The following is a 22,741-nucleotide window of genomic DNA, read 5'->3' on the forward strand; positions in this document are numbered from 1 at the left end:
AGGGATGCCGAAGGCAAAAAGTGCAAAATGGGGATTTATTTATAAAGATATTCACTATCGTTAATTAAAAATTCTAACAAGAATTTAAAAAATATTTTTTATTTACATTTAATTCAGCTTTCTTTACTACTGATTGTGCGTTTAAGTTGTTTAATGTTGGGTGCAGGCTTGTGGAAGGTACGGCGCTTATTCCCGAAATACGGTAATTTTAACAAAAGAGTATATTAACAATTTTTTAATGACATTTAGAGCTTATGTTATTAAAATGTGCATAAATGCATTATAAAGTAAATTCAAATCACTATTTAGAGGATTTTCCATTTAACGAAGTTAATTAAATAGAAGGATTAAACTGTCAGTCTATATGTCTCCAAATTTGCAATTACAAAATCCCAACTTCCGGTATCTGATTATGTATGAACTAATTTAAGTGATTTAGACATCCATAAGTGCGAAAAATATTATACTAAACTATTAATTGTCACCTTAATGAGAAAAAACATTGATAAAAAATTTTAAAATACTGGTTTTTACATGATATACACAGAATCAGACCATTTGCAGAACTAATAATAACAGAATATGTAGAACAAGTTAAAATACACTTTATTGAGAAACAGATAAGAAAATACATAGAGTTTAAAATATGATATTTCAATACAATGAAATTTATATGACAAAAAGAAAAAAAAAAGTTCTATTTTAATGAGAAAGTTCTTATTAATGTACAAGAGCTCTTACTAATGTTACAGTCAATATCAGCTCATTTTTTAAAATTTAAAGCATTACTCAAGTAGGTTATTAAAAATAAAATGAATATCAGTAAAAATGAAATAGTAAAATCAGTAGTTAAATTTCACTTAAAAATTAAAACAAAATAATAATAAAGAGCTTAGTGTAGCAAACACCGGTCAAAAAAATATAACATAAAGTACATAAAATGGCCACGAAGTTTCAGTTTGAAATCAAAATTGAGCATAACCAAATGAATAATATACATATGCTTAATGTTTCAAACTCTTGACTAAGCATACTTTTACTCTACTTCATTAATGTCCTGCAAGATTAAAATATCTGAACTATCTTTCATGGATTCCAATGATAAACATTTTTCATTAGAGAGAAGCAACAAAATGACAAATGCATATTGCATAGACATTTTGAATTGCTTTTTCTTGAGTTCTGTATAAACTTCAGAAAAATAAGCACCAGAGTTTGAGTCACCAGTATGTTTCTCCTAAAAGAAAAGAGAAATAAAAATTTCATTAATTTTACAAACAAATGGGTTGGAAGCATTTCTATGGATATGTACATTGCTCGACATTGAAAATGCAACACAAAGGAGTGGTACGGAAAGGATAAAATTCGGAAAAAAAGACAGAGACAGGAAGGTGAGGTTTATTTTGAACCAACAGATTCATATTACAGAACTGCATCGACTCAGTAGAACGTAGGACATCCGCGAACGGCAATGCACTTAAAAACACATCTAAGTACAGAGTCAATAAGAGTGGATGGTGTCCTGAGAGATGGTTTTTCATTCCCAGTCAAACATTTGCCAAAGTGGGTCCTCTGAACAAGGCAGGGACAGAGTTTGAAAATGGCATCTAATCACATCCCATATATGGTCGATTGATAACAGATCAGAAGAGTACAGTGGCCATGAAAGTATCTGTACACCTTGTAGAGCATTATGGGAGGTGCAAGTACTGTGTGGTCGGGCGTTATCCTACTGAAAAATTACATTGGGCACTCCCTGAAGGTGAGGGATTGCCACCCGCCGCAGCACAATCTGCACATATTGTTTGGTTGTCATGGTGCCCTGAATACGAATTAGAGGTGACATGGTATCACAAGCAAATTTTTACATCAAACTTATTTTTTGATTTTTCCCCCACGAAAAAAATTTGTTTACAAAATGCTGACGTATCTGCTTCAAAGTATGTAGATTTAACTGATAATGGAAAGATTACTTTAAACAATGAGAAAAAACAAAAACTATCTTCACTTTTGAACTGTTACAAAAAAAAAAAAAAAATACAAAGAATATGAGTCCATAATTTATTTTAACTTTGTTTCTGTTACCATTGAGTTTCAATGACAAGTTCAATCACTAAGGGAAAGCATTGTTCTTTTTAATTTCTTCTCTTCTTTTATTATTCATTTTAAAACTAAATTTAATTTAAAATAAAGTTGAACTTCATTTATATGCCTAATCCAATTGATACGTTTCTATAATGTATACTGAGAAATTACTGTATATACCTTCCTCAAAATTGAAAATGCAACCCCAAGAAGGAGTTTTTAGAATGAAACAGAATTTTACATATGTGAAGGCAACATTGGTATACGAAAGTGATTACAAAATGAAAGCAAAATGATCATTCATTACTGGAAAAATCCCAAACAAGTGGAGGTTTTAGTATGGCATTGAGCCACTTCTAGCATGAATGTTTGAGGCTATACAAAGAGCATTGAAACATAAGCCTCGTACAATGTCCTACGTCATCTTCTACAATAGTTACTGTAAACTTGCAACTAGTTCAATCAAAGTTACAAGCTGTCCAACTTACCGTCAGAAGTAATCTCAGGTAAGCTTAATTTGTGACAAATCAGGAGATCATACAGACCAAAGGAGGTTATTATGTGGAAGAAGAATTTCTCCGATACCTTTGCTGAGCGATACTGAGCATTTTCCTGCAAAAAATAGCTCTTGCGCAGGGGTGCCAACCTAGGAAAGGAGGGAAGGGGGTCATGATGCAGACTGCGCCATAGAACTTTTTGGGGGTTGTATTTCTCCATTTATGGGAGGCTCTTGCTCTGAGAGGACTTCATGGTGTTTGGGGGGGGGGAGCAAGCCTATGCTCTTGGGGGGATGGGCACGTCTGCTCCTGGGAACCACCCTACAAGTGCCATTAAATTTGACTATGCGTGACTAGCGTGATAGAAAAATTAGCTGTTTGGCTACAATAGAGTAATGTTTATTAATATTAGGGGTGATCATGTTTTGTATATGATAACACCACATAATGTCACTCCAGCTGTGGCAAGCAGTGTGCCTCGGAAAAGCCAATGCACTATTAGAGCATTCACAATGTTGTCTTTCAAAAGCGCATCGAATTGTCATCATTGCTTGAAATTTGATCAGGATTCACATCGCAAAAGATAACCTGAATCCATTTGTTTTCAGTCCAATCTTGTTGAACTCGACAGTACTCCAAGTAGAGGTAACAGTGAGAATGCCCTAGGCATTTGCTTTTCTGCGGCATACAACACCCAGAGCTGGAGTGGAGTTATGGGGTGCTATGGGCATACAAAACATGAGAATGGTAACTCCTAATACTAATCCACAGCACCATGGCAGCCTAATGGTATGTTTATGACATGGTTCAGTCAAGTGCATTGGCACCTATGGGTGCTTCCGAGGAGCCACTTTTTAACAGGAGAATGCTTGGTCACACAGCTGGGGACTCCAAACACCCTGTCTGGGGACATCATCCACATTATCACCTTCTCTAGTCTGTGGCACCCCTGATTTGTCATAAATCCAGCATATCCGGGATCACTTGGGTCGGTCAGTTGGGCGGCCAATAAGTTAGATCAAATGAGTGCATCATTTAAAGTACCTGTGGTACAAGATGACGTAGAACATCAAACAATACTGTTATGCATCAATGCTATCCTGTATCCCCTTGTACATTCATTCTAGAAACGGCTCAATAGAGTACTAAAACCTCCCTTTAGTTCAGATTTTTTCAATATTACATGATCATTTTGCTTTTATTTTGTTATTTTTTTCTTATACAGTGACTGCCGCTTATTAAAATCACATTCATTCTCAAGGCATTCGATTTTATAAAGCAGCTGATTTTATAAACCGGCATTTTAAAAAATGAAAGGTTTTGAAGTTCAAATATTTTGAAAAACAAAATGAATTTTGTTATTTATTTTTGTTTTAAGTATTAAAAAATACAATTGTCATTTAACTAAACATGAAGTTTTTTTTTTTTTTTACACATGGGTCTTAAAATATTGGCGTATTGCAGTTTGGTTGACAGAATTGGAGCGTTAAGATTCAACATCATTTGAGAGTTTACTAAATGTTTTGTAACGTTCAACACTATGTTTTCTTCTTAGCTCTAAAGTGCATCCTATATCATCAAGCACTTTTCTGACATCCATTGAAGAGGCAAATTTGATGCTGAGATTTCCTCATCTTCTGAAACCAATTCTTTCGCTTCATCATTTTTTTACGTATAATGTCCAAAATTCTGATTTTATAAAACAGCGATAATGATTTTATTGAAGGACGGTTTTTTGGTATTACAATGATTCTGTTCTTCCAGATTTGATTTTAAAAAGCGGCTGAATTTATAATCCAGTGATTTTATTAGTAGCGGGTACTGTATCAATGTTACTCTCAGGTATGTAAAATTTTGTTTCATTCTGACAACTCCTTCTTGGTGTTGAAATTTTACTTTTGAAGTGTAAGAAAAAAAAATTTGAAGTTCTTTTGAAAAAATGAATGATACATACGAAGCTTGATGATATAATGTGAAACATTTCCTTCTTCACAAGATCAGTATCAACATTGGTCTGCTTCTTTTCAAATTTTATAAACGAGGGTTTAACCTAAAAAAGAAAAAATAATGATGTATACTACTTGAGGAAATAGCTAACAAAAATAGTTAAAGAAATGCAAAGTGGAATTGTACCAAAACGGGTGGCTCGACCATCAAGTTTTGTAGAGTATTTTCATCTATAAATGACTGCTCAGCAAAATTGTTATCATCCACTAGATCATGATTTAAATCGTCTGATTCTAATTCTTCCATCTCATGAAAAGACTGTTGAATATTTTCTGATGGGTCATCATGCAAAGACATTTGGGCGAAAGAAGATATGATTCCATCATCTTTTGTGTCACCTAATGAGAGCATGGTTACTGGATTTTCCTGTGGTGTAAAAAGAAAACTGTTTTTCACAAACATATTATAATATCAGCAACAAATTTTTATTTAGAAAAAAAATAGCAAAGTAACGAAATGTTGTTGAAAGTATTAGAGCTTTTATGCAAAGGGGCTGATACTCAGTAGCCATAGAATACTCATCAGGGGCTAACTTATGAGACTGTTTCACAGGGTGGCGACAGGAACTGTGAAAAAAAGGTTCCCTGACTTTTCCCTGATTAAGTTCACCAAATTTCCCTGATTTAGGTTACCAATGATAATGGTTTTCTTTCTTTGCTCTACTTAAAATCCATTGTATGTTTATATTAAATGCAGTATTTTAAACGCTTTAAGTTGTGTAAAGTTGTTGAACTAAAGATATATTTTAAAAAGATGCTACCTTTTTAATAAAATGGTTTAAAAAAAAAAAGACAATTTTTTTTTTGGAAGGAAAGAAAAACCTACAAAACAGTATATTAAATTTTTATACATGGAAAGATTATAGAAAATTTTAAAAAAACAAATACTTTACTTCCAGAAACCACTTAACATAAGAATTTTAAGAAACTATTAAAATTACTCTTAAAAATATATGTATTTATGATAGGACTAAAAAGTAATTGAAATTATTTTGAACTAAGTTTTCAAACAGTATAATAATTGTTGCAAGAATAACAAGTAATAGTGAAAGAATAGAAGTAATGTAGTTATTCTTATATAACTAATTGACATATTTATGCAAAACAGATGAAATCATTTGACATCCATTCGTAGGGAGCTTTCCTCTAATCAAGAATATAGGTTTTAATGAATGAATATCAGCATTTTAACAATAAAAAAAGAAAGATATTTACTTAAGTTCACAAGTTAACTCTATTACAAATAATTTCAGTATGTAACGAAAAAAAAAAATCTCAGATTGCTTTTGTAACAAACAACTTTGAAAGCAAGGGGGGAAAAAAGCAATCAGTTAATATCAAAATATATAAAAGAATACAACTTGGTTATAAAATTAAAAAAATACTTAAGTCTGAAGAAAAAAAAATTTTGTAATCTGCGGCGACAACAAATAGTATAACGGCAAAAAACAAAGTTTTTTTTTTAATTGAAAGTTCAATTTTAGCAATTAAATTAAAAACCCAAAGAAGTAATAATTTTTAAGTTTTTATAGTATTAATTCAAAAACCAAAGATTTCTTCTTGAAATCGTGATTACAGAACTTAATTACTTCGAGACAATGGAATAAAGGCAACGGAGCTAAGACAGTAATGATGGCTTCCTCTTTGCCTGTATGGTTGTTTATTTTACGTGGCATTGAAAGCGTAAAAGGAAATTTCAAACTAAGGTAAAATAAACAACCTAACAGACACAGAAGCAATCTTAGGAAGTTCATCCTGTGGTTAATAAGCAAGATTCAATTCTTTGACGTTGAGGAAAAAAGATGCACAAATATGCGGCAGTGTATAATCGCACCTCATTAATTTTACTTTTTTCTGAACAGATAATTGGCAGAAAATGCGTAGGCAATTGGAGTACTTAATAAAAAAAAAATTTTTTCTTCATAAAATCAATTTTCCCTGATTTTTTGTTATTTTTTCAAAACTCCCTGATATTTCCCTGATTAATAAAGTTCCAGGACTTTTCCCTGATTTCCCTGATCTGTCGCCACCCTGTTTCAGGAGGCATTGTCTCTCATGCTCTTTTAATCCTGTTTAGGACTTCCAATCAGAGGTGCCCATGAGAGGAGGGGGCATAGTCCCAATTTGAGGGTACCAATATAAACTTGATCAGTAATATTAAATCTTGTACACTATTCATGGGCGTAGCCAATATTTACATTTGGGAGAAGGCAAGCAAAGGTGCAACAAGATGCGGATTTTTAATTGTCACACTGTCCCTGCCGGATTTTTATTTTTCCCAAGTGAGGGAGACTTAAAACTGCTCTCTCTTACTCATCTTCCTTCAAGTTCCTAATTAAGTTCTAATTTTTTACAAAATTAGTACATTTATAAAAGGTACTAGTAAAGATACAAGTAAACACTGACAAATTCCTTACGTGAAATTTATTGCTTAGAAGGAAGAATAGATACCTAAAATTACAAATCTGAAAAAAACACTAACATTTTTGAGGTTCTAAACGGAGTTGCACAAAAGAAATCCATTTGAAAAGCCCAGAAAAATAGATTTTAACCCCTATTTTGTTTTATTTCTAATTTGGAAGCAAGAGGGCAGAAGTGTCTGTCCAGACTGAAACCTTTCACTGCTTTCCTTCTGTTATCTCTCATTTGGTTTTCTCATGTGGAAAATTTTTTCACTTTTAGATACTGAATTTTGCAATTTGGCGGTTGTTACGAAAGGTTTTGATGGTCTCTCCCACAGGATTTATAATATTAAGTAGATACAGAAGAAAATCAGAAGCTTATTTAATTTGCTGTTAATGAAACTGGTAAACTAGGGTGCCTCATAATGCTTTTTTTCCCCCGAGCAAAATGCAGGGTGTCTACTCAAAAAAATTTTTCAACTTCCCTGACCTCTCCATGTTTTCTATACCCCAAACAAAAATTTTGCAGGTGGTTTTTAAGGGTTAGTTTAGCAACTTTAGCATTTTTTTAATGGTTGGCTTACTTATGTGACATTTTATACATGTTATATTTATATCACTGTTTAATGTAAATTTTAAACTATTACATCCATTCATTTTTAAAACTGACTTTGTTTTTTGAGAAACTTTGAGAACTTGTAAGAAGTCACTTCATTAAATTGTTAAACATCAAATACATCTCTTCACACAGGAAAAGGGCCATTGGTTTATCGGTCTAGAATCTTATTGAAAAACCTTGCAATTCTGATACCACGGAAACAAAGAAACCCAACTTTGCTTCCAAAAGTTCACTGCACCTGAACATTGATTTTACTGTGTCATCGGTATTTGTATTCGTTTCAACATTTGCAACCCTTGCCTTTTGAACAAAGACTTTTAAGTGGGGCAAAATATCTACAGCCTTTTCTATCTACCGAATTGAACAAAATTTCAGGGGAAAAAACTTTTCTTTGATGACATTTTTAGTTTGTTGGCTCTGATTCAAGAGGAATTGTTTCAAAGCATTTAAACATAAATTTAAAAAAACACATCTCTACAGAGATAAAGAACTACACAAACACCTTAGTAATACTGAAATTGAACAATTATCGATAAACTAACTAGTTTACCCTTACTTTGAAGAGCTCATCTATAACTGGTATGGTGAAACTAAACAGTTTTTCATTGGTAGTTGCAGAAGCAACCTAACTATGTTTGTAAGGGGGTGTAAACTTCTCAACTCTTAAGGGAAGCTGGAATGTGCAAAACTAGAGAACAAAAGGAGGGGTTGAAGAACTGGTTTAAACAGGGTTGGCCAAAATCCGGGTTTTTTTAAAAAAAAGCCCATAGATCCAGGGTTTTTTAAATAAAACCAAAAAAAAAAAACCAACTAAAGCTGGGTTTTTCAAAAGAAATGTGGGTTTTTTGCCTTTTTGTTAGGAAAAATGTGGGGTACTTGTAGCATATTGTAGCGTAAGTATATGCACAAAGCACAAAAATGGTCTTGGGGTGAAAAAAGCTCGAAAATTCAGAGTTTTCTGAAGAAAAGTATAAAAGATGACAAAACCCGAGAATGGTGAAGTTTCAGATTTTTTAGTTTCCATGATTACCAACAGTTAAGGCAAAGTTACTTTTCGGGTGATAAAATCTATTGTTCGTTTGTTCGTTTTTAATTACTACATTTTTGTTTTTTTTGCATTTTACTTTATTGTATTTCATTTCGTTATGCAAAACTACTGCAGAACCTCAAGTAGTTTAAATCCCTTTTTATTGAATTCCAGCTTAATCAAGACATTTCTTTGAATTTTATGTTGCCTGTTTTTCTATTTCTGTGTACAGAGTAAGAAATACTACACTTTTTCGTAAGATAATGAAAATACTGTTCATCCTATTTCTGTTTTCTGTCCAACTGTTTGTAAAACCTCTTAATTTCTAAAAAATATACCTTGTTTATTCGAGAATTGTGTCGTGTTAGTTTGCAGAAAATAATTCACATGAAAGCCTTTTAGCTAGAGTAGTTTCCTCTGTACAATCTACAAAAACTGAGAAAATCAGACGTGACAGGATTTAGTCAAGACAATTTGAGTTATTTATTGACCAGTTAAAGAAAAAAGTTAAATATATTTATTTAAAACTTTGAAGTATTTTTTTAATGCCGTTAAGAGTTAAGAAATACTATTAAAGTTCATAATTCATTTTTTAGGTCGATTGTCTGTGGAGAAGAACAAATAAAAAAGAAGTTTAAATTGTGAAAGTATTTAAATTAATTAATTTTTTCAAAAACTTCTCAGAAAATTTTAAAAACCTAAAAGTGGGCTAAATAATGTTTTTTTTTAAATGGGTTTTTTCAAAAAACCCAATTGGGTCCAATCCGGCCAACCCTGGGTTTAAGGAAAGAAATATTTTCTTTTAGTAATTTCAAGTAGCATGAATTTCTGACCAAATTAATTTTACTAAACTGTAAAAAAAGGGAAACAAATCTTTTGAAATTGGTTATAAGTTTAAAAAACTTCCAGGTTTCTTGCACAGAAAAGTAAATTTCCCTCACTTTTCCAGCACAAAAAATTTTCCTGATATTTCCAGGTTTTCCAGGAGGGTAAACACCTTGAAAATGTAATACCTGCAAAAGTGGCCAATCCCCATGGCCCTGGGGTTGGATATAAGATTATGGATTATCGATATAAAATCTTTTTTGAATCAAAAAAATATCTTCTATGAGAGGTATGACCTAAATATTTTAAATTTTGAGCAAAACACTAAAATGTTCTCTAATTTCTAATACAGTAAAAAGGTCATTTTTTTGTTTGAAAGATGTCAAATTCGATGTTAAAAACTCAAAAGGTCAGTAAGGTAACCTTGGAGAGAGCAAAACTGCCTCTTTGGTGCTTAAAATGAGAACATTCAGTACAATAAACATAATTTTTAGATTTTTGTTACATAAAGTTTCATTTGTTTCAAGTTTGGAATGTAAGTGTAATCAGTTCCTATTTCACTGTAGCTAGATCCCCCACATCCCTCAATATACATTCTGAAGCAGCACACTGCACTTGTTGCCATTCCTTTGCACTCCCAACCCCCACACACAGTCTGGTCAGAAAAGACGAAATATACATTTATCAACTAGGGTACCTTGTTTAGCAGTTTTGTCAGCAGCAAAATGTAATACCTGCCAAAAGTAGCCAATATCTATGGACATTATACACATAATTTCTTTTTTGAATCAAATATCTTCGGTGAGCGGTATGTCCTCAAAATTTCGGAAAGTTCAGCAAAAACAGTAAAAATGTTAAAATTTTTGTTAGAGTAAAAAGTCAAATTTTTGCGTTAGGAGATATCAACTGTGATGAAATTTGATGTTCAAATCTTAAAAGACCAGTTATTAAGTCATGTGTCATTGACTAAACTGACCTTTGACTCTGATAACACTTTCAACCAAATATCAAAAATCTGCTTATTGTACTGAATTTAAGTCTCATTTTTAACGATTGAGTGGATTTTTTTATCTTCAAGAATACTTAACTGACTTTCTGAGGTTTGAACATCAAATATCATCACAGGTGACAGCTTATAATGCAAATATATGACATTATTATTGTAACTAAAAGTAGTGAATATTTTAGTGTTTTTATTCAGAATTTTGACATTTTTCAACCATACTTCTCACAAAAGATATTATTTGATTAAAAAAAACTTTATATATGTAATCTTCACTTTTTGTATTGGCCACTTTCGGCAGGTATTACATTTCACGCTTGAAAAAAAGTTCAAAACGAGGCACCCTAGTGTTCACTATATAGAGGTGGTACTGCATCTGGCAATTTGTTTCTTTTTTTATTCATTTCAGAAGCATAGAAAATAAATTGCTTGGTTTCATTCAAGTAACATTTCAAACATTTGATAATTAATGATTAACAGATTAACATTTTACTAAGCAAACCTAATTGAACTTCTGTTCCAACTCAAAAATTGATATAAATAATAAATATAAATATTTTTGCGCATAAAATTTTCAATGCTTCATGCCTCCAAACTTTTTAAAATGTGAATTGAAAAAATGTAAAGTTATAAATCCAGTAAAGTGCACAAAGAGGATTTAAAGGTAGAAACATTAGACAAAGAGCATAAATGATTGGATGATAGAGAGCAATGCATAAAGGTGAATATGCTTGGCATAGAAAGAGTAAAGAAATATTCATGCAAAGAGCGAGATTATTAATAATATACTAGGTCTTTATGGGTCATTCTCCAGCAAATGTAACTTTTGAATGCAAATATTTTTCAATTTTGAAACCTTTTGTTTTCTTTTTTTTTTCTTCTTATATGAAAGTGTTACCTACTAGAAGTGACCATAAACAATGGCCCAACTAAGTTTCAATTATTTTACTCATAAATAAAAAGAAATTTAAAAAATGCCTTGTTCATGCAATAAAGAAAAAACTTTTAATATTTAAAAATTGAGGCCAATATAATATAAAAGCAGTAATTTTGTTAATTTTGCAAACAATCAGCTGTTTTAATGATCAGTGGGAACATAATATTAAGCTCTCTTAAAGTATGGCTTAATTAGTAGTTTCAAATGTATGTAAAAAAATAGTATTTAGTAAACTTGAGGATATGCTGGCAATTTATAATTTTGGTAGAATGCCTATTATGGATGTATCCCCTCCATCATTTATTTTCACCTCAGAAATAATGACATTGATAATGTCTGTCACGGAGGTGAAGAATTCTCCATTAATATAGGCCTAATAGATACATTTTTGAGGGAAATTTTTTTTTCTGCTACAATCTGCACATGTTAAGCATATGAAAACATGTTCACTTCCTCTTTTACATTAATTTACATCCCTGAAATTCAAGTTCACATAGGTGAGAAGTCAGAATAGTTACACTTGTTTTTAAAGCAAAATCTATCTTTTTGTTTATTGATAAAAATCTCACAAATTCAACTATGGCTGAAAATAAACAAGGGGGCTGGCTCCCTTGTATCATGGAAAATAAAGTTTGATGTCATTACTGCCATGTGTTATTGAGGAATGGCATATTGTATTTAGGTAACGGAGGTGAGAATTGAATGTGTGACATGACTCCTTATCCCACTAAAACAAACTAAAACACAATATTAAAAAAATTAAATGTACCTAAACAATTAGTATTTGAGACACTTGTGAATGTAATAATAAATAAATAAGTACATAGTTTTAATTAAACAAGTTATTAAGCAACATAAACAGTCACACAAGGTGTGTGACATGCCACGGAGGTGATAATTCACATGTTGTGAACCAAAAATATACTAAAATAAAAATTATCATTAAAAAATTGCTGGTAGGTTTAAACAGATATATTTTTGATGAAATTAAAAATCATTGCTAAATGAATTGTTCCTTAACGTTTTTACTGTAAAAGGGTGTGACAGAAAAGTTACACTTTTTGAAGAATTACCCTTATACAATGCTGTTATCGAAACATGTATAATTTAACCTAATTTTTTAGACACATTATATTGAACTACTTGATTAACAAAATATGAAGATTGAGAAAAGGCACTATCAAAACCTTTCATTTTACAATTTCAAGTTTTAATCATAATATAATGACATTTGTAAACTTACTTTTTGATGAGCTCTAAAGCCCTTTTTTTAAAAGCATACAATACATTTGAATTAATTATTCTGCAATAACACACAACAAACAGAAATGAAAAAATTTGAACCCTAAGAAAACCAGAGCTATAGAAATAAATGATTTTTGGATCTTATCACCAGCCTAAATGTTCCTAATCAAAATTTCAAATGAATTTTATTTTCTAAAATCTTAAAGAACCTAAATTAAAGCCTGGCAAATACTAAGTTTTACAAGTGGTATTGGCACAAATCAACTTGAATGCAATTATATTGAAGTTGTTGAGTGGAAGTGGCAAAATGACAAGATCACACGTCATGTACCAACAAATATAGAACATAAGAATGGCTGAAAATAATAGTAAATACAACAATAATAATATCCACAGTTAGTAGAATCATAGTAAACTAAATTGAACGATTCCTGCGGAAGTCGATGCAATGGAGTTTTGAAATTAAAAAAAATCAGGATTAACTCAAAAAAAAAAAGGCGTAAACAACAGTTCAAATGCATAAACTGTATGCTTAAGCCATAAAAATTGGCAGATATACTGAAGGGACTGCAATGCTTGATGCAAAACTATGCTTTTAGGCATGAGTGCATCTGATTTGGCTCAAAATGTATATTTAGTGGACTTTTGAGGCAAGCTGCATAGCTGCCAACGTGCCAACTTAAAAAATCTTACAATGTATGCAGTGGCTATTTCTATGCTTTTTTGACCATTATAAAGAAAAGTATTAAAATTTAAAGTATTATAACATTTTCAAATCCTTATCTTTACTTGATCTGTGCTTTTATAAGCAAAAAAAATAAATAAATAAATAAATAAATTTAAAAATAAGTAAATAAATAAACTTTCATTTCTTTAATAAATAATTTTCATTTATTTCAACTTTTAAAAGTTGCTGACTTTGCAGCTTTCAAAAATTGTCTAGCAACAACTTGTTTGAAACAATAGTTTTTCTGTAAGTTCCTACAGATTAAAATGTTCTCCATGTTGTTATACGATAAAAAAAAAATGCGCAGTTCTCGTACAAATCTGACATAAGACCGTGCAATCGTACAAAACGTCCAAAAATCTTACAATGTATGGCTAAATCATACAAGTTGGCAGCTATGAAGTTGAAGCAGTATCAATGATTTGGCACATCCATGCATGTGGAACTCTTAAAATGTCTTTGGTATGAAATCAAGTCTTCACTTACAGATAGCCTAGCTTCAAGAAACACTACTAATGTGATAATACAATATTCTTTTCTTTTGTCCCCGTGTGATCCAATTAGTATTTTTATAAAAAGTAAACTAGATTAAAAATATTTAGAAGCCTAAGCTTTTGAAACTCAAGTATGAAAATCACAAAGAAAAGGAAGAATGCCAAACTACCATCAATGCTTTTTCTATGTCTTTTTTTATGTGCATTCTTCTTTTTTAAATTTTTTTTTCTCTTTAGCATTACTTAGTTTGTTCTCTATTTGTGTTACAGATTTTAAAAGTACAGTACAACCTCTGCAACTCCACTTCTCAGAAAATGCTAACATGTCAAGGTAACACAGCTTGGTTCAATAATTGAAATTGATTAAAAAAAGATTTTACTTCTTAAATTTCCTTATCTAGGAAAGAAATAAAACAAAAATAACAAACCCTGAACAGTTATTAAAAATTCATGTAGTTGCCTGTTTTTTTTTCAAAGGAAAAACACAATTTTCAACATCATTTAATGTTGTATATCCTATTTTTAGTAATATCATAGCATTATAAATAGAGATTTGCATACATTATGCATGTCTTGTATGTACAGGGTGGTTGTAAAATGACGTGAGGGGTTTAGAGCCCTCTAGCAAGTCAAGTATTGGACGAAACATTGCCGAATTTCATGGGGGGTACTTAGCAGACCATGGGATTTTGATTTATACAATTAAAAAATGGTATCAAAAGTTACCAACAGGGGGAATTTTGGCGCTGAAAAAGTGTATTACTTGCGAATACTGAAGAAATAAATGGCAAAAAATTCAGCACACATCAAGTTTTTCCTTCAAATGTTTGTTGCTTACAAATATGGTTCAATAAAACCGATAAGAAATTTCAATTTGTAACGAGAAGAATACCAAAAGTCATCAAGAAGAAATTTCTTCACGACAGCAAGAATTTTTTTCTTGAATAATATTCATGCAAAATGGTGCAACACCCTACGTTGGGCTTTAGGCAGGACTGCGGAGTCGGAAGGAAAATGGCCGACTCCAACCCCAACTCCTGGATTTTGAAACATCCAACTCCAACTCTGGATTTTTTTACATTTTTTTAAATTGTATTTTTTCAACTCCCTCTCTCCCTTTAAGGGAAGGGGGAAAACCTCTAAATAGAGATTGAAATATACAGTGGCTCCCAAAAGTCTTCGTACACCTACGACTTTCAACGAAATAGGCCCCATCAATTGGTTAGAATTAATATTTCGGAATAGGTATTTAATTATAAGATCTATGATCAATTTTTAACAAAACTACATGAAAATTTTTTAAAGAATATTAAGACTTAATTTTTTAAAAATCAAAAACCAAATAGTTCCGGAAATTTTATCTCACAAAAGTCTTCGTACACTTTATAAAATGTCTATATATTATTGAATAATCTAACTTTCGATTAAGTTATTAATTAGTAGAATATCATACAGTATTCATAACACCTTTTAAACGTCTGGGAATAGATTTCATTCTTTTTATTTCTTTTTTGTGCGTAATTTCTGAGTAAGTGTTCTACCACACTTCGAGTCTTACTGTTTCTAACTCTATTTTCGTTTTGAAGCCCTATTTTCGTAATCTAGCCTCCAGATATCTCTAAATACGTTACATTAAGTTAAAATCTGGAGATTTAGGGGGTATTTTCTAAACTTTAAGACAATTTTCGTGGCACTAGACGCAAATGTTGAAAACCGTGTGCTTCTTATCGTTATCTTGATAAAAACAAAGTTGTTTCCAATAACCAAATTTTTGGCTAAGAGCTCAAAATTGGTTTTTAAAATATTTAAAGGAACAGCATGATTCATTATTTCATCAAAAAATTACAAACTACCAAGTCCTGATGCTGATATGCACCCTCAAACTAGAACACCTCTACCGTCCTGACTAACTGATCCAAATAAGTTCTTAAGATTAAGTGCCTAATTTTTTCTTCTACTTACAGTTATACGACAATTTAACCAAAAATGTTGAAAAATTTTTTATCTGTATGTAAGACGTGATTCTAAAACGTTTTTAGCTTAGTTATAATTGATTTTGCGACGAAACGTGTAAGCTTTCTGTTTTTCGCACGACCAAGAAAATTTCTGCGGGAAGAGGTCCCATTTAATCCAGCTAATCAGAGAACTTGGCGAACAATTTTAGGTGAAAATTAAATGTAATATGTTTCATTTAACTCTGCAGAAACGCTTACAGCACTCAAATGTGTATTTTTCTTAAATTTTTTAACTTTAAATCTCCGATTACGTTCTGTCAACTTTGCCGGTTGACCTTTTCTTACCTTGTTTTCGGTCCGATTCCTTTCTTTAAAGCATTTTATCAAGCACTTTACTATACAAACAAATAAATTAACTAATTAGAGACATTTCAAACCAATTTACCACTACTGTGGGAAAAAAATTCAAATTTTGAATGGTGTTTACGGTTTTTTACGAATACCAGCCATTTTACACTAATAAGCACAATATTAAGGAATAAATAAACAAAAAATTAAAGCCAAATGACTTTTAAGGGTCAACACAATGCAAAAATATTATTAAAACGGCATATGATAATTTTAATCATGAATTTATTCGAAAATATTTGAGTGTACGATGACTTTTGTGGCGTGTTATTTCTCTGTATCTTCGTTTTCTGACCCATTTCAAGAAGAAGATCCGTCAATATTTTGAAAAAAACCAATAGGTTGTATGTAGAATGATATAGGAATGATGTGCAAAAATATTGGACTTCATATTCGAATTCAGTTTCGAGTTATTTTGGTTTCAGTAAAAAATTTCAAAGTGTACGAACACTTTTGGGAGCCACTGTAAATTCCTTTTTATGAAAATTTCGCATTTTGTTTTTTATTGTAAACCCAAGACGCATACAACGTTAGAATTTCAATTGAAAAATCATATTTTCCAATAGTTACGAGTTAAAAAGCGAGATGACTTAAAAATCCCTTTTAAAAAAATTTGAAAAGGATTATCTGTAATTTGCCCCTCTTTAATGTTTAACAAATAGATATTGATCAAATCGTGAGCTTTCAATTTTTGAAAGCTGTAATTTGAGACAAAAAAGGTCTTTTTACTAAATCCAAGTTCTTGAGAGGGGGTGGTTTGCCCTGGGTGACATCCATCTGGTAGATGACACCCAAAGTTGATTTCAGAGTTTATAAAAAATATAAATACAGTAAAACCTGTACAGTTGACCACCTTTGTAAGTTGACCACCTGTCTATGTTGACCGCTTTTGTCAGGAACGGAATTAGTCCTATCTTATATAATGAAGGAAAACCTCTGTAACTTGACCACCTCTCTATCTTGACCACCTGTCTATCTTGACCACTAATGAACACCAAATTTGTTTGGAGTACTGTAAAAAACCCTTTGTAAGTTGACCACTTGGTTTTTTTTAAATTTTACTTAGCAAATTATTTTATTTTATTATTTTTTTTATAGCTTTCCAAGAACATTTTTGATAACAGACCAGCATTTTACTAACTAAATGAAACAGCAGCATAACTAAACCTCCTTTCGAGTTTAACCACATGAGGAAACTACTAAGAACCCTTTTATTCCTCAAACTAGTTTTTCTTTTTTTGATCTATTTGAGATTGCCCTTTGTACTGTTCAATGAAAACACGTGTCAATAGAAAAGTACAAAGTATTTTTTTTTCCAGTTGCAATATTTTGCAGCAACAATGGAATTGTGCTAAAGAGTAAAGTTACTTGCATTGCAGTATTTCTGGTGCAAGTTATTAAGAGATAAGACATTTTCATTTTCAACTGCTTTTTTTGAACTATGAGAGTCTAGCTTGTTGCTCTTTGTCTTATAGTTATATAATATGGCTTCAAAAAGAAAGTTAGTTGAACTTGAGATCAATAAAAAGTATGAAATATTAAAATTAATTGAAAAGGGAGAAAGCCAGAGAAAATTAGCTGACACATATGGAATTTCTAAAACTAGTGTCTAATAAGTGCGCCAACTTCAATAAGGAGTTATTTTGTTGAAAAGTAGATTATCATGGGGTTATAAATGTATATGAGAAAAATTTGTAATTTTTGAGAAGCTATGAATTTTTAGGAACTATTAATATCAAATGAGTAATTTTTCATAAATAATAAGATTTTTTTTTTGGATTAATTTACTGAAATTTTAAATTTGCATGACACATTATACGTCATTCTGGGAAAATAATCTCTAAAAATATTTGAATAACATTTTAAATAATCGTTTCAAAGTAATGCTAAACAATGGAAGTGAGTTGAACAGAAAGAGTAAGTGTCAATCAATCAAAAAATGAATACATGGTGCAAGAAATAACAAAGAAAAAATCATTGCCCCCTTTATAAGTTGACCACCTGTCTAAGTTGACCACCAAAGTAATGCACCGCAAGTGGTCAACTTACACAGGTTTCACTGTACTTTAATTCTGAAAATTTTCGCAAATATATTTTAAATTATATTTCATCAATAAAATTTCAACGAAAATAGGGCACATATACTTCAATAGCTAATTTTGCCCAAAATGTGGCGGTATACAAATTTGTATGAATAGCTTTTACTATACCTATATTTCTTCTTCGCTAAATTTTTAATTTAAATTTTATTGGCTGCTTTAGAATTAACCTTAATATGATGATTTTAGGATTAACTGCAATTATTGAGTGTTGTAATCAAGAAATCATTTACACTTATTTTGTTCCATACTTTTTAGTGAGAACCAAGCTTATAGAAAGTCTTAATAAAGAAAAAAACATTTAACTATTTCAATGAATCTTTTGGATTCGTGTTTTCGCGCCAGAACTTTTTTGAATTTGTCGATCACCCTTAAACATTTCAACATTAGCTACGGGCCTTGACTTACTAATTTGTTACGTTTCTTTTACTATTTTATAATTGAGATTGAACAAAACACTATATATATATATCTATTTTTATTTGAAAGTGATTTCTTGAAAATGTTAGGCAACAAAACCGTTTGCTGACAATTGCTATTAGTTAAGTTAAAAAGCAAGCAAACTAGGAGACGGCTACAGAAAGTTCGGTAAGCACTCAAGCTGGCTGATTGCCATAATGGCAGTTATTTTCTCATTAGTACCTTTTTATACATGTGATCGAACCAACTGGTAGTCAGTATTTAAAAAATGCAAAGAGAGTCAGTGAAAAGGAAAGAAAAAAAGAAGCCTGGAGTCCGAGTCGGCATGTTTTCTAACGACTCCGACTCCTTTACCCCAAAATCAGTCCGACTCTGACTCCGACTCTACAGACTTGGCTTTAGGTACTGGGAGTATGGTGGCAACAATTCTTTGATAGCAGTTTTATCAGTCATGCATTTACTACGGTATAGCCTCCGTGGTCGCCCAATCTTTCCTCTTGTAACGTTTGGCCATGCGGATTTCTTAACGGTGTTGTGTATCTAGGACATGCTACCGATATCCAAATTTTGAAAACTCGAATAACGTTACAAGTCGAAGAAATTAATTCCCGCCCCCCCCCCCTGGATGTGACGAAAACATTGTGCATTGAATGCAGTACCTGGAAAATCTGGATTGGTCATATTGAACCTCATTTGTTAGTGAAAATCATATTTTGTGCGCAAAATTGATGCATATTTTGTCAGTTAGCATTTAATTCTTCAGTATTCGCAATAATGCACATTTTCAACGCCAAAATTTCCCCTGGTGGCGATTTTTCGTACTAATTATTTTTTATTTCACAAATCAAAACCCCCATGGTCTACTGTGTATGCCCATGAAATTTGGCAATGTTTCGTCCAATACTTCATTCGCTACAGGGCTTTGAACACCTCACGTTATTTTATAACCACCCGGTATACTGCAATTGGATGAGTAACAAAAAACATGCCAACATTTTCAGGGGAGGGGGGGGGGGGCAGCTCTGAAATAGAAAACAATGTGTTTATCAATAATGAAAATTCTTAACTATATTCACAAGTTTGCTGCATGTTTGAAAATAATATATTCATTTTTTTTTCTTTCAAATTTCATCAGGTATAATTTAGCCCCCGACTAAAAATAATTTTCAAAAAAGGCATTTTTTAGCAGGCATTTGAAGTTTAAAACAGAAATACTTATTTTTTAACATGAAGAAATAAGTAATAAGGAGTATATTTATGTGCTTAACCTGCAGTTAAACCTGTTCATCTTGAATTTGCCCATCTCAAAAACCTCTTTATGTTAACCCTGCATTTGTAGTATTAATTCAGCGTTTTCCCAAGCTTATCTGGAATAAATATTTCCAAAATTCTTTATATCTGAAATTTTAGCTACAGTTACTTTCAGTTTTGAGCCCTTACAATCTTTATAAACAGCAGAAGTTTCACAAAAAAAAAAAAAAAAAAAATCCTTCTCATATAAATAGTCATATTGTCCTTCAGAGCTTGTAATCAAGTAATTATGAAATTTGTGACGCATGTTAATACAGCATACATTTAAATGTTCAACAATATTAACAAAGAAGAATTTTAACCTAAGGACTTCAACTTCTTTGAAATAATTTCATGATCATGATCTGAATTCATTTCTCAAGATCTCTGCTTCAAAACCTCCTGATCTCAAATTTTCTTCCTTCCTATGAAAATCGTGATAGACAGGTTTGATTGCACATGTAATTTTGTACCATTAAGAAATATTACTCAACATAGTCAAATTAATGACTATATGCAAAACATAATTCTGTTTCTTCGATGAATAGAAATGCAAAACTGAATATAGTAGATTATTGTTATATTGTACCTCGGTACACTGCAGAATGAGTTATATCCCATGGATGTTATCATATCTCCGATTATTTGAAGAAATATACTTAAGAAATTTATTTTCTTTCATGTCAGAAATCTATAGTTTTGCATGCTCAATTTTTCTTATATATGATAACTACTTCTGCATTCCAAGCTCTTTATTGTAAAAAAATAAAAAAGGATTATCTGCCCTTAAGTCCAAGTTCTGCTGTAAGATGCTTTGTTATTACAGTTATAAATTACTATTTGTTTTTGCAAAATTAATTTGAATACTGTTTAACTCATAACACTACGTTCAGCAATATGCAATATAATTTTGATAAAAAAACCATATTTGATTCAATGTCTACTAGTACTGTATTGCATTTTAAGTTAACGTGGATATGGTAGAATGCAGGTGGAGAACATGCATCCCATATCCTAAATTGCAACAGGGTTATACTACAGGGCCATTGAGGTAAATCCGGAAAATGGGACACAAGTATTAAAACTCTTATAACGCAAACAAAAAGGATTTATTTTGTACACAACTTTGCAATATTATAGAAAATATGTTATAAAAAGAAATTATTCTATATAGCCGCCGTTAGCTGCCACCACTCGCTCAAGACGTGACCGGAACCGACCGCATGCATGTTTCACCTCCTTCCTGTCCACGTTGGGCACCATCTCAGTAATGGTGGCTCTCAGCGCGTCCTTGGTATTATGAAATTTTGCGTTAACCTTTTCCTCAACTACTCCCCAAAAATAGTAATGGAAAGGATTGCAGTCCGGGCTGGAGGGTGGCCACAAGTCGGGTGTCCACGTGGACAGGAAGGAGGTGAAGCATGCATGCGGTCGGTTCCGGTCATGTCTTGAGCGAGTGGTGGCAGCTAACGGCGGCTATATTGAATAATTTCTTTTTATAACATATTTTCTATAATATTGCAAAGTTGTGTACAAAATAAATCCTTTTTGTTTGCGTTATAAGAGTTTTAATACTTGTGTCCCATTTTCCAGATTTACCTCAATGGCCTGTAGTATAACCCTGTTGTAATTCAGGATATGGGATGCATGTTCTCCACCTGCATTCTAACATATCCACGTTAACTTAAAATGCAATACAGTACTAGTAGACATTGAATTAAATGTGGTTTTTTATCAAAATTATATTGCATATTACTGAACGTAGTGTTATGAGTTAAACAGTATTCAAATTAATTTTGCAAAAACTAATAGTAATTTATAATGCACATTACTGTGAAGCCACGCTTGGGTTTTTCTCGACTTGTGGGCTGGCGCTGAGTCCTGCTGGAAGACATAACCTCTTCCGGCGGCCACCATGTCCATCCAGGGCTTGACTACCGTTTCCAATACGTGATTGTATCCATCGGCGTTGATTCTGAGACCTTCTTCAAAGAAATAAGGTGGCATAACATCCCCTTCGCTGCTGATAACCCCAAGGATAATGACCGCTGCTGGAAATTTGGTGTGCATGACGGTGGGCACTTCTGAAGCATCCACTCAACTGACCTGAAGATAACACCTGAAGATAACCACTCAATAATCTCCTTTGGTGATTTACCGGCACGAAGGGACTCAAGGATCGCTGCTCTTCTGTCTTGTTCCTGCTTGTTGTAACGTGTCTATATGCGCGCACCTCGTGACGATATTAACTACACATTAGATAACCTATTCGCAAATATGCACTCAACAACCGCTAGAGAGCAGTTAATAAACAAATTCCGGATTTACCTCAACGACCCTGTATAGTTTATGATAAAAAAAATGGGTAGTCAAATGTTAACAAAAATATAGAAAACAGAAAAATTAGAACAATATTCTTCCATTTTTTCCGTATTATTTTCAATATCTCTCCATAATTTTATTTTTTATCAATGCAATACTCATGAAATTGTATCAAATTTGATTACATTTCTGAAAGAAATTCAAACGAAAAAGTGACATTTTTCTCAAAAGTAGGAAAAAAAGAACCCTTTAAATATTATTTTATAGCCCTGCAAAATTACTTACGATAGAATACTTTTTTACTGAGTCAATGAAGAAAATCCTATTTGTTACAGAATTCCGCATCAGCTGCAAGACATTAAAAAGAAAAAACTTTTAAA

At 31.9% G+C, this 22,741-nt stretch overlaps 1 protein-coding gene across 1 annotated transcript in view; it reads right to left on the reverse strand.

The window, feature by feature from the left end:
* Positions 1 to 770: 770 nt before the first annotated feature.
* LOC129219274 (uncharacterized) overlaps positions 771 to 22,741 on the reverse strand; it is a 45,524-nt gene continuing 23,553 nt past the window's right edge. Inside the window, exons 4-7 of the mRNA XM_054853603.1 lie at positions 22,647 to 22,709; positions 4,716 to 4,955; positions 4,537 to 4,632; positions 771 to 1,237 (exon numbers count right to left, since the gene is read on the reverse strand). Of these exons, the coding sequence (XP_054709578.1) occupies positions 1,037 to 1,237; positions 4,537 to 4,632; positions 4,716 to 4,955; positions 22,647 to 22,709 (600 nt within the window). The 3' untranslated portion in view covers positions 771 to 1,036. The remainder of the gene's footprint in view (positions 1,238 to 4,536; positions 4,633 to 4,715; positions 4,956 to 22,646; positions 22,710 to 22,741) is intronic.

This window comes from Uloborus diversus, chromosome 3, assembly GCF_026930045.1.
Source record: "Uloborus diversus isolate 005 chromosome 3, Udiv.v.3.1, whole genome shotgun sequence".
Lineage (NCBI taxonomy): Eukaryota > Metazoa > Arthropoda > Arachnida > Araneae > Uloboridae > Uloborus > Uloborus diversus.